The 11,225-nt window shown below is 47.1% G+C and overlaps 1 protein-coding gene and 1 long non-coding RNA gene across 4 annotated transcripts in view; one reads left to right on the top strand and one right to left on the bottom strand.

Moving 5' to 3' along the window:
- Positions 1–4,151: 4,151 nt before the first annotated feature.
- On the bottom strand, positions 4,152–7,731 carry LOC120389350. The gene is made up of 4 exons (XR_005590885.1): positions 7,404–7,731; positions 5,914–5,996; positions 4,520–4,633; positions 4,152–4,417 (listed from the first exon to the last, which is right to left on the bottom strand). It is a non-coding gene; the product is annotated as an uncharacterized LOC120389350 (long non-coding RNA).
- A 906-nt stretch (positions 7,732–8,637) lies between these two features.
- The window catches only part of PTPRU (protein tyrosine phosphatase receptor type U), a 327,477-nt gene continuing 324,889 nt past the window's right edge, over positions 8,638–11,225 (top strand). For all 3 annotated transcript variants that reach the window (XM_039511303.1, XM_039511302.1, XM_039511300.1), the window contains exon 1: positions 8,638–8,681. In XM_039511303.1, the coding sequence (XP_039367237.1) occupies positions 8,658–8,681 (24 nt within the window). In that variant the 5' untranslated portion in view covers positions 8,638–8,657. The remainder of the gene's footprint in view (positions 8,682–11,225) is intronic.

Here is an 11,225-nt window from a genome sequence, read left to right as displayed (position 1 = left end):
GACAGGCCTGTAGTTTCCCTGATTTCAGTGGGATGACTCATGCTGCTAAGCACTAGTAAGTTTTGGTAAGATTGGGTGCTGAAGACTGACTTTATGGCCTCAGTTTTGCACATGCTGACCATTCACAGGTCCCACTAAAGTTAATGGAAGTTGTTTGTGTTCAGCAAGTCTGAAAACAGGCCAGTCCTGTCATCCTCATTCATGCACATTAGTTGAAATCAATGGGAGTTTTGCCTCAGTGAGGACTGCAGGATTAGCCTTGGATTTGCAGTGTGGATGAGCTATTGTTGCTGTTGGAATTTTTAAATGATTAATTTCCTCGCTTATTTAATAAATGAAAAATCAATGCGCTTCTTTGCATTAATATAAGTACATAAACACAAGCCATTTTCATGTTCCTAAATCTATTTCATGTAGCAGCAAAACTTTCTTAGGGCCAGATCCTGACAGGCAATGAGCATCAACAACTTCCAGAGCTAAGGGTGCTCAGCACCACACTGCATTTGGCTCTTAACAAGGAAAAACATTTTCTTGCAACTAGGTTTGCTGCTACCAAGTGTGGCTTGTATGCAGGAAATGTTGCATACGAATGTTAATTGGATGCTTATTTAAAACAATAGATGCTTGACACGAAAGCAATAAAAAGTGCTAATAGTAATTTAATTCAGTGTTTTACATAAATCTCTCCAGGGAAAGATCTCATTTATTCTTTATAATTAAAAGCAATTATATAGGAGGAAAAAAACCCAAAAATAATAAAAACAAAACAACCCACAGGGACACTAGAATGTCTCATTTACAGATCAGCTTGTCACAACAGGCCAAATAGCATTTTTAAAAATGATTTCTTTTTTCATGTATAGATTTGACTTCCTGACTAAACTGTAGAAACAAGTCAATACATCATCAGCCTTCTCCTTCCTCCTCCTCTCAGATCAGGCTACAAGTAAATGAGGCAAACTGCAGGCAAAATAATTTAGCGTAGACTGTAAGACCTGGGGAGCTCAGCAGGGAATACAAGGTGACCACTTTTGCTGTTGCAGCACCTCTAGGACAGTGTAAACATTTCCTCCCTGGCAGAACATTGGAGAGGAGATGAAAAAGGAGCTGAGGAAATGAAGGAGGAGTTCTGGGCACTATCCAATTAAAAAATGAAAAAGCCAGGAAAGATCTGAAACTTGGCTGCGCTGGAGCATGGCTGCTCCGGTTTTTGAAGCGGTCTGATCCCCCGGTGAAACATTGGCTGGGAAGGTAGCAGATCAATTACCTTGACAAGCCAAGTCTCCCAATGATTAAGTTCCCTTTGAGACTTTTCTGATTGCTCTCAATTCTGTTCCTCCAAGCGCTGGCTTTTCAGGCAACCCCGTCAGCTCATTCGTACCAGCCAGCAACCTCCTTATGCCCTTTCTACGGCCAATGTCTTTCTTGGCTGTTCCTCTCCCCAGTTGTCCCCGCTTCCCCTGAAAACAAGGATCCCTTGCAGCTTGTTACCCCTTTGTCCCGGTCTGTTTCTGTGCCTCCAACAACACCCTTGCTTAATGCTGAATTCAGAGCCCACCCTCTAGAGACTCCTGGGTGCCGTTGCTATTTGCCTGTTATTCATCTGTGTGCACTCCAGTCCCAGAGCCCACCAGGTTACGCGGACTGATTTGGAGCCTCTCAAGATGCATAGTGGGTTAAAATCCACACCGACTGAATGGGAAGCATCCCAGAAAATATTGGGAGAGCAAATCATTGGACCCCAAAGTCAGTTTTTCCTTGGGCAAAGTACATAAAAGTAAAGATCTGTTTGGAGAACTGTATATTAGCATCCTAAAGATTAAACAAACAATTTCAGTTGTGAATCCAGCTCCCTCAGCTTCTGTTGAGCATGCAACAGGAACACAACATCTCTGACCTGTGCAGTCCCAGCCTGCTTTTCTCCCCACCATCCAGCTGAATGTGGCTCGGAGATCTAACGCTCCATCCCCTCTGCTTGCAGGAGATAAGTTCTGTGCTTGCTCAGCTAGTGCACATTTCTCTTGACCTGAGCCCCAAGCAAAGGTTTGGTGGCACTTGAAAGCCCTGTGAAGAGCCTGTATTTTGAGGTTTCTTTTTGCAGGGCATGAATTTTGTTTGTGAGCTTAGAAGGCTGGGCACGTTACACGTATGCACAGAGAGTGTGTGTATTAATGATGGATCCAATGCAAAACACTCCCAACTTTGAGAGAGTTTGGGGAGGCAGCAGGAAACTTCACTGCTAAAGATAGTGTAGACAGGGGAGGCAATGCATGGTGAGCTAGGGGTCACCAAATGAGATTAATAGGCAGGAGGTTTAAAACAAATAAAAGGAAGTATTTCTTCATGCAGCGCACAGTCAACCTGTGGAACTCCTCGCCAGAGGATGTTGTGAAGGCCAAGATCATAACAGGGTTCAAAAAAGAACCAGAGAACTGGATAAGAGAGAACCAGATAAATTCATGGAGGTTATGTCCATCAGTGGCTATTAGCCAGGCTGGGTAAGGAATGGTGTCCCTAGCCTCTGTTTGTCAGAGGGTGGGGATGGATGGCAGGAGAGAGATCACTTGATCATTGCCTGTTAGGTTCACTCCCTCTGGGGCACCTGGTATTGGCCACTGTCGGTAGACAGGATACTGGGCTGGATGGACCTTTAACATAAGAACGGCTGTATTGGGTCAGAGCAGATAAATTCATGGTTGGTAGGTCCATCAATGGCTGTTAGCCAGGATGGGCAGGGATGGTGTCCCTAGCCTCAGTTTGCCAGAAGCTGGGAATGGGCGACAGGGGATGGATCACTTGATGATTCTCTGTTCTGTTCATTCCCACTGGGTCCCCTGGCACTGGCTGCTGTCAGGAGACAGGATACTGGGCTAGATGGACCTTTGATCTGACCCAGTAGGGCCATTCCTATGTCATGTAGAGACCTGTATAGGATACATACCCACAGGGTTCAGGCGTGTCTCTACTCTCTTCACCTAAGCAGCGCCTCACCGTCCACACTGCTATTTATACCTTTGCTGCGGGTAGCGTATGTACTCTACACTCTGCCAAAAGGAGTGTGCAGTGTAGCCATACTTTTTAACTAACATGACTGTAAGTTCTAGTGTACTGTTGAGTAACAGAGTGCTGCAGCCTCAGGTGAAACACAACTAGGAGCAAATTTAAGGGTAGCATCTACACTAGAACAATCGAGTTTCAAAACAGCTCAGCACCAAATCTGGCCATAACTGTAACGATGGTAGCTGCCAGGTTCTGGGCCCTTTGGAAAATCTGCCCCTTAATTAGGTGCCTGAATGGGAGTGAGCTAGTATTGCAAACTCTTGTAATTTTATCACAATGTTTTGCCTAAAGCTCTAGCTCCTGGAGTCAGGTGATTACATCAGACTCTCAGCTTTCACTCTGGTTGCAGAGAAAAGCTTGAAAACATGAACCCTAAAAGCTCAAAATTCAGAAAGCAAATAGAAAAAGAACTCCAAATGTATTATGTTTAGATGGCCATGATTTTTAGGCCAGTCTCATGATTACTGGGGGGCTGACTAATAATTTTTGAATGCTTGGTGTTGGCAACACCACTGAGGTCTTTTGAAAATCTGCCCCTGATTGTGGGAGCTCAGCACTTGAAAATCTAGCCCGCACTAACGTGGCTACACCACAAAGAGTCAATTGGCAGTGCCAGAGATAGAACCATGGCGTCCTGACTCCCAGCCATGTCCTTAAAGGGACATCTTCAAATAATTTGTCTAATTGACAAATATTTTAAACTCTCCGGATTCCTGAGCAACATTTAACAAGCAGCAAAGTATTTGGAATAAAAATGGGCTTTCGCTTGTGTCTTTATGACACGTAAAGGCGGCCTTCCAGGTGGCTTGCTGTGTGGAGGATTTCCTCCCCCCACCCTCATTATGCTGCTTATTTTATATATATATATTATAAATGTATAACCTGGCTCCCTGGAAGATTCCATCATGACTGAAGAACGAGTAAAATTACATCAAAAAAGTTAAAGAGAATGAAAGTTGAACACTGGAGGGACAAAGGGAATATTTAGCCAGGCTATTTCCAACTCTTAGTTTTTTGGCTTTGTTTATACTAACTTCAATGACTAATTAACTTTGTGGAGAACAGAAGTCACTGCGAAAAATTCAAACATCTCCACCTCTTCAATATAGGTGAGCCAGCTAACAATACACATCCTAATAGATTCTCCATCAGATCTAGAGTCAACCTGGCTGATATTTCAATGATTTAAAAAAAAAATCTGAAAAATAATAAATCAACCATCTTGCAGACCTTCTTTGTGCACCATAAAGATTCAAACAGAGACGCAAGCCCAGATTAAAAAAAAATTCTTTGCAGAGATGCTGATCAGGATTTTTCTGCTCCTCTGGTGATGTTTGAAGGAAGCAAGAGACTGATTCTAAAGGGGAAACAGAAAAATTGACTCTACATAAAGTGCTGTCAAAGTTGTAAGGTAAGAAACGGGGTAGGAAAGGGAAAAAAAAAAACTTTTCTCACTCACTCTTTTCAGTAACATAAAACATAGGTGTCCTTCGTAACACGAGGAGGTGTAAACAATTTTCGGACACAACTGTGATTTCCAACTTGAAGTTGTCCCTTTAAGTACCAGACCAACCTTGCAAAGTAAAAATGAATAACTAAATTATTTCTCCCACATCCCACTATCACGAGATGGGCAAGTATGTTTTGTGACGGGTCTAGTCAATTTTCCAGACATTGTGTAGGGCTGTGTGGTATTTTATAGTAATAACGATAACATCTCACTCCTTTCATTTGTAGATCTCCAAGTGCTTTACAAAGGAAATAAGCATAACTCTCCCCATTTTATAGATGGGAAAACAGAGGCACAGAGCTGGAAACAGAGCCAGGTCTCCTGAGCCCTAGGGCCGTCCCTAGCCATTTTGGTGCCCTACGCAGCCCCCCTGTGGGGAGCAGGCCTAGTCCCAGGCCTCCACAGGGAGGGCAGCAGCAGGCTAAGGGGGCAGGGGGGAACTGCCCCCCAGCACGAGCCAGTGGAGCAGGTTGGGGCCAGGTTGCTCCACTTCCTGACGCCCGGTGAGTCCAGGGCAGGCCCGACCCTGCACTCATGGGGCAGCGGGAAATGGAGTGATCTCGCCTCAGCCCGCTTTGCTCCGCTCCCCTGGCTCCCAGCCTTGGGAGGCTGGGTGAACTGCCCCCCAGCAGTCACCAGCGACATGGCTCCAGTGGTCTGGGGCTGGGTCGCTCCACTTACCGCTGCCTGGTGAGTGCAGGGCAGGCCTGACCCCTGCTGCAGTCCTCAGGGGAAGGGGTGGAGTGGGGCAGGGCTGGGGCAGAGCAGGGGCGGAGGCCATGGGGACGAGCCGGAGCAGCACGCAGTTGCGTACTTTGCCTATGGGTAAGGACGGCCCTGCCTTAGTCTATGACTCTGTCCCCTTGGCCACACTCTAGCCACATTAAAAACAAATCTCTGTATTTTTAGGAGTAAAATAATACACATCTTTAGGGGTATATCATAAACTGGGGTTGCCAACCCTCCAGGATTGCCTGGGAGTCTCCAGGAATTAAAGATTACGCTTTAATTCAAGATTGTGTCATGGGATTAGACCTCCAGGAATACGTCCAACCAAAATTGGCAACCCTAATCATAACACTTGAATTCTGCGATGTGGATAACTCTTGTCTGTCTCCCAGGGTGCTGTTGTAAAGCATGTCAAGGTGCTCTGATAACGAGTGCAGCATCGATGCAAAGGGCTAGAAAATGCTTGGGTTGAGAATTTTAAGCCCACCCGTATGGGAATTCAGACCCATGCTCCGCAAAGGGGCTGGAGTCCTGTAGGAAAATCACATTTCTATGCATATTTGCCCTCCTACACATGCCGGCTTGTAAAGAAAAAAAAAAAAAAATCAGCTTACAACGTGGGCTTTTTGTTTTGTTTCCGTGAATCGAGGTCTCTATAGGATCACAGGTAGAGAATCAAGTCCTTCCCCTTCCACTTCTAAATGTGGACGGGGGAGAGAGAGGGAGAGAGGCTCAGAAAACTGTAAATGCTATTAATTAACCCCTGCATTACCAGGTGATTTTCAAGCTTTTTTCTAATAACCGTGTTCTTCTCCTGATGAGAGAAACAGTCCTCTTGTATCAGTGCTGTAGGGATGTTTTGTGAGTCAAGTTAGGAAATGCCAGAATTAGGGTTGCTACTGCAACCTCAGTTCTTCCCCTTGTGTCATGGTACCGCGATCCATTAGGTTAGTGCACAGGGGCTCCATTGTGCTACCCCTTTCTTCTGTGTTCTTTCCTCTTATTTCTGATTCCACCCGTCTTTCCTCTGACCTGCCCTTCCTGTCTCCCCCACCCACAACCCCTCATCTCTGCCTCCTCCGACAGAGCCAGAGCCCACTCTGCCAGGCCTACTCCTGTAGCCGCTTGATTCTGACAAGGCTCTGAAATCTGAACTGCTGCTCTTTGGGAAGGGAGGGAGGGCTCGGAGCTTGGGCACTTTTAAGCTGCTTTGGAGATAGCGCTGGCTTCTCTTCTCCTCTACACCAGACAGGAGTGTGCGGGCAGGTGATGGTTGCCCGTGCTACTGACACCTCCAGGAATTCTCTCATTGCCCCCAGAGGCACTGAAGCTGCTTTCTGAGTTCATCAATTTGGATGCTGTCGGGTGAACAATCCAGTGCCTGATAGTCTTGGGCCAGTGGGCAGCTCTATTGAGGTTAAGGGACTGCCACTGGAATGAAACTGGTGTAATGGGATGGAGAATTCACTTCTATTTCAGAACAAGTTTCCTCGGCTGGGTTGCTATAACAGATTATGAAAAGCGGAACAATGGAGAAGGTCTGATTTACTTTTTGCCACTTAGCAGTTTGCTTTTGGACAATGAAAACAGTCGTTTTTAGTCACTTTGGGGGGGGGGGGGGAGACATGCCCTAGTACAAATGCTGCAATGTAAGGGAATGGTTGTGAAAAACATAATTCCTTTGGAATTTAAAATTATCCGCTAGTCTGAAGAGGCGGGAGAATACCACAGATCCCCAGGAAGGCTCTGGGGCTGGGGACTAGTGCCCCGTGGGAAAGACTATTTGGAACACTCCAAACTAGCCTGGACTCATCTATGTACATGCCCACCCCATCACTATAGTATCTGAGGAGCTCCCATGTAGTAACGAGCTGTTCTCACAACAGAAGGGGGGAAGAAGGGGGGAAATTGTACCACTTTAACTATACCAAAACAATGAACGTTTTATAACTTCAGAGTGCAGACAAGACCTGGTAGTTTTAAAGTTAAAACAACAAAACAAGGACAGTTGTAATAAATAAGACACTTCCAGGCTTCCTTTTCCCCCCATAAAGAAGCAAAATAGAGCTTAGGCCTAATTACTTAAAAATCCTTTGTAACTCACCTGTAACCACCCGACCACACTTCTCCTCCAGAAAGATGTAGGCCTGCTGTATACACCTGACTTGTACCACTGAAGTGCAGTTAAAGCAGATCCATCCCCATAGCAGGGAATATAGCTGCTTGATGCAAGTATCACTGTTCCTGTGTGGGAATGGGGCTCAGCTATACCCAGCATAAATACATTTATACCAGTATAACTGCATCCACACCAGGTGTTCCACCAATATGTCAGTAAAATCAGACCCCTAACTACCTCCCTGGAGCCTTCCCCTAGTTGAGACTACCCAGAAGCTGCTTTTCCTGTCTCCCGACTCCCAATCATTTCTGCCTCCTCAGTCCTTGTAAGGAAAACCTGACTGTTTCCCAGGTGCACCTGCTAATTGACCCTCTTACCACCTCTGCAGGTGCCAGCAGGGGGATAATTTAGTTCTCAGCCAGGCTCCTATTAACCCTCTCTGGGTAGGTCTGCAATGCTGTAGCCATGGCACAACTACATTGCTCAGGGTTGTGAAAAAAATTCATGCTGTGTGCAGTAGTTAGGTTGACCTAATGCCAATTGTAGATGCAACTAGTTTGCTGGAAGAATTCATCTGTCAGCCTAGCAACTGCCTCTCAAGGGTGTGAATTTACTATATTGATGGAAAACCCCCTTCCATCTAAGCAAGAAGTATCAACGCTACAGCTTTGGGGCGGGGGGTTTCAAGCTAAGGGAAAGCTCCGGTGGGGCAGCCCGGCCGTGGTGTCAATGTTTGGCTCTGGAGCAGAGCAGTGGGAAGACCTCAGAAGGATGAAGGCTCCGGTCTGGACTGGTGGACGTGGTCTTAGTTGTGCTTTTTCTTTGGGAATTGCTGGAGAACTCCCAGGGGGATCCTGTGAGCCATGGCCCTGAAGCAAGGGGGGAACCAGAGAGGAAGACAGGCATGCGAAGGGGCTGGGGGTGCGGGGAAAGGCCTCCAGGCATGAGGTAGGAGGACGTGTGGGGAGGTGGGAACAGGAACCCTGACTACACAGACCTTGGCTGCTTATCAGTGGAACCAAGAGAAGCAGGACCTGGGTTCACCCAAGGGCTACCAGACAAAGTAGCACAAAGACCCAGGAGAATGGAGTGTGTGTGGGGGGGAATTAGTGAGTTGGGAGCTGGGATGAAGACTGGGCCCAGCTGGTTATTGGGCTCCTTGTTACCTGCAGGAAGTGGGACTACAAGAGGCTTGGCTGGAGGGCCGAGGAGAAGCAGACCTGCCGGAGTGGCTGTCGGATGAGGACAGCCTGCTGTGCCGTGGTGAGTGCATGTGGCAAGGGAGGCTGATAATGCCTTTCCTAACCACACCTTTGACAAGTGCTCTATAAATGCAGGATATTGCTGGTCTCCTATGCTGGTGTGGGGGAGGCTCAGGAGCCAATTTTCTCCTCCCTTCCCCCCCCCCTCCAAAAAAAGAGTTGGAATGAGATGCGGCTCCTGACAAGATGACAAGTCAGCATGTGCCTAATAAGCTGGAACTCCTGTTCAGCAGCTGCTCGGGCCCAGCTGCTGCTGCCAATTAAGGCCCTGAGACTGGAGGGGATTTGCTGTGTCAGTGTCAAGCAGGCAAGTCACAGCTCCCCAGCGACAGTTTTAAAATTCACCCTGTGTCGGTGTGTGGGTTTGAATTTGTGGAGCGCTTTGTTGGCCTAGGCTCCCCTTGTCTCCCTCTCCTCCGCTTCCCTCCCTCTCATTTGTTTTCTGTCTCTGGTACCCAGCAAGCGTCCACTCCAGCTCCCCTGAGTCACCAGCTAGGGTTGTTATTTTGTGTGACTGGGAGCCTTTCCCAGCCTTCTCTGCATACACAGCTCACCAAACTCCCCCCTCCCTGGGCTTTAGCTTTCTTAACAAAGAAATCAGTGAAGTAACATAAAATTCACCTCAGGCCTCTCCAGCCTGGGGCTAGGGTTGCCAACCCCCCCTCCGGATATCCTGGAGTCTCCAAGAATTAAAGATCAGTCTTTAATTAACGACTATGTCATGTGACGAAAGCTCCAGGAATCCATCCAACCCAAATTTGACAACCCTGGCTGAGCTGCTCCTAGGGTGACTTCTTCAGGGCTGTTCAGCCCACGCACCCTACTTCCCCTCTCCCCAGAAAGCCCCTGTCTTGCATCCAGGTGGGGTAATGAGCCACCTGGGTCACTGAGACAGCAGAACCCACTTCAACTTAATCCCTGGTTTAACACCATTGATCCTTCTGCCCCTGGATTTACAGCAGGGGTGAAGTTGGCTTAGACGTTAACACCCTCTTTCCTCTCACTGGGTCAGCTACTCTATATCCTAATTATTCAGTGGTTGGTCTAGCAGACATGCTGAGCTTCTCCGGCACTGAGGATGGCACTTGAGTTGAACCAGTGTGGCACTCATTCTATTCACCTGCCCTTGCTGCTTTAAGGAGTGAAAGTCTGCTCAGGTGGTCAAAGCAAACAGCTCTTGAGAAGACGGCCAGTGGCCAGGGACTTGGCAGGCATGTATCAAGAGGGCCAGGGATGAAAACAGGACTTGTGCAGTGTGATAGTCCACCAACCTCAGCCTTTTGGAGCTTGAGGCAAAGGGTTAATAATTAATTACACCAGCAAGATGAGATTCCTTTCCGTGTCGTTAGAAATGTATGCGTTCGCAAATCAGGGCTGGCAGACAATTTATGATTATTTTGTTAATGTATCTCCAGTAACAAGTACGATTTTCTGTGATTGATGATTTTTTTCATCTCTGGAAATTGCATGGCTTTTAAAAGACACGTGCAAATCTAATTTGTGTTTGGGGGTTTTTTGGGTGGCGAGGCATGAGAGGAGGGGGAATTGGCTCTGCCTATGCAAAGAGCTGTTTGCTAATTGTAGGTCCTGTTCCTCCAAAGAAGAAGGCGGCCAGGGGATAGATAAATTATGCTGTTGGCTGCCTTCTGCCTTTCCTGGCTAATAACCATTATTGTTAATTATGAGCTGATGATTTATCATGACCGTTGATTGATTCGAATAATTCCGGCTTGTTCATGTCCTGAAAGCTGAAGTGTTGCTAACGGGCTGGTGGATTTATTTTTTAAAAAGCGTTAAGCAAATGTAATGCTGGTGAAAGGTGCTGGAGGGGCAGAGTCAAGGACTGGAGTTGCTCATCTGTCCCCACGTGCTAACGTGCCAATGTGCTGCAGCCCAGAGCTGGAGCAGACACCTCTCGGGTGAGAGGGGAGCTCCCTGTCCATGCCCCATTGAATGCTCATCCTCTCTAGTGAGATTGTCAGCAAAGGGAGAGCCCACTGAGGTGATGAAACTTGCTGTCTGAGCTGAGTTCTCCGCTGGCCATGTATTACCCGGGCCACAAACAGCTGTCAGATGGCTTTGTAGTCAAAGTTCCCCCGTGGTAATGGCTTATTGGGTTGACGCGGCATGTTGGCTTCAGTAGGAGCCAAAAGACATCAGGGCAGTGTAAGCTCTTCCATGGCTTCTGATGTGTATGTACAGCACCTAGCACAATGGGGTGATGATCCTGAACAGGGCCTCCGTGTGCTACCGTAATTCTAGTAATGAGAATAGAATTTGGCTGTAATTGCTTATGTTGGCTTATTATGTGCAGGTCTATTAAAATGCGTGAGCTCCACCACTGGGGCAAATCAGGAATCTCTCTTGGCCTTTGAAGTTAATGCACCAGGGACCAGATCCTCGAAGATATTTGGAGCTAGGCACCTAAATGTGTCTGAGGATCTGGGTCCAAATCTCTAGATAGGTTCTGCATTAGCAATGGAGTAAGTTGTTTTTCAAGAGTACTTAGCACTCACGTTCATCGGAGGATTCCAAGGCCAAGAGA

The sequence above is a fragment of the Mauremys reevesii genome, linkage group 23, assembly GCF_016161935.1.
Source record: "Mauremys reevesii isolate NIE-2019 linkage group 23, ASM1616193v1, whole genome shotgun sequence".
In the NCBI taxonomy this organism is placed as follows: Eukaryota; Metazoa; Chordata; order Testudines; family Geoemydidae; genus Mauremys; species Mauremys reevesii.
Note: the sequence above shows the minus strand (reverse complement) of the source record. Positions and strands in the feature narration are given on the sequence as shown.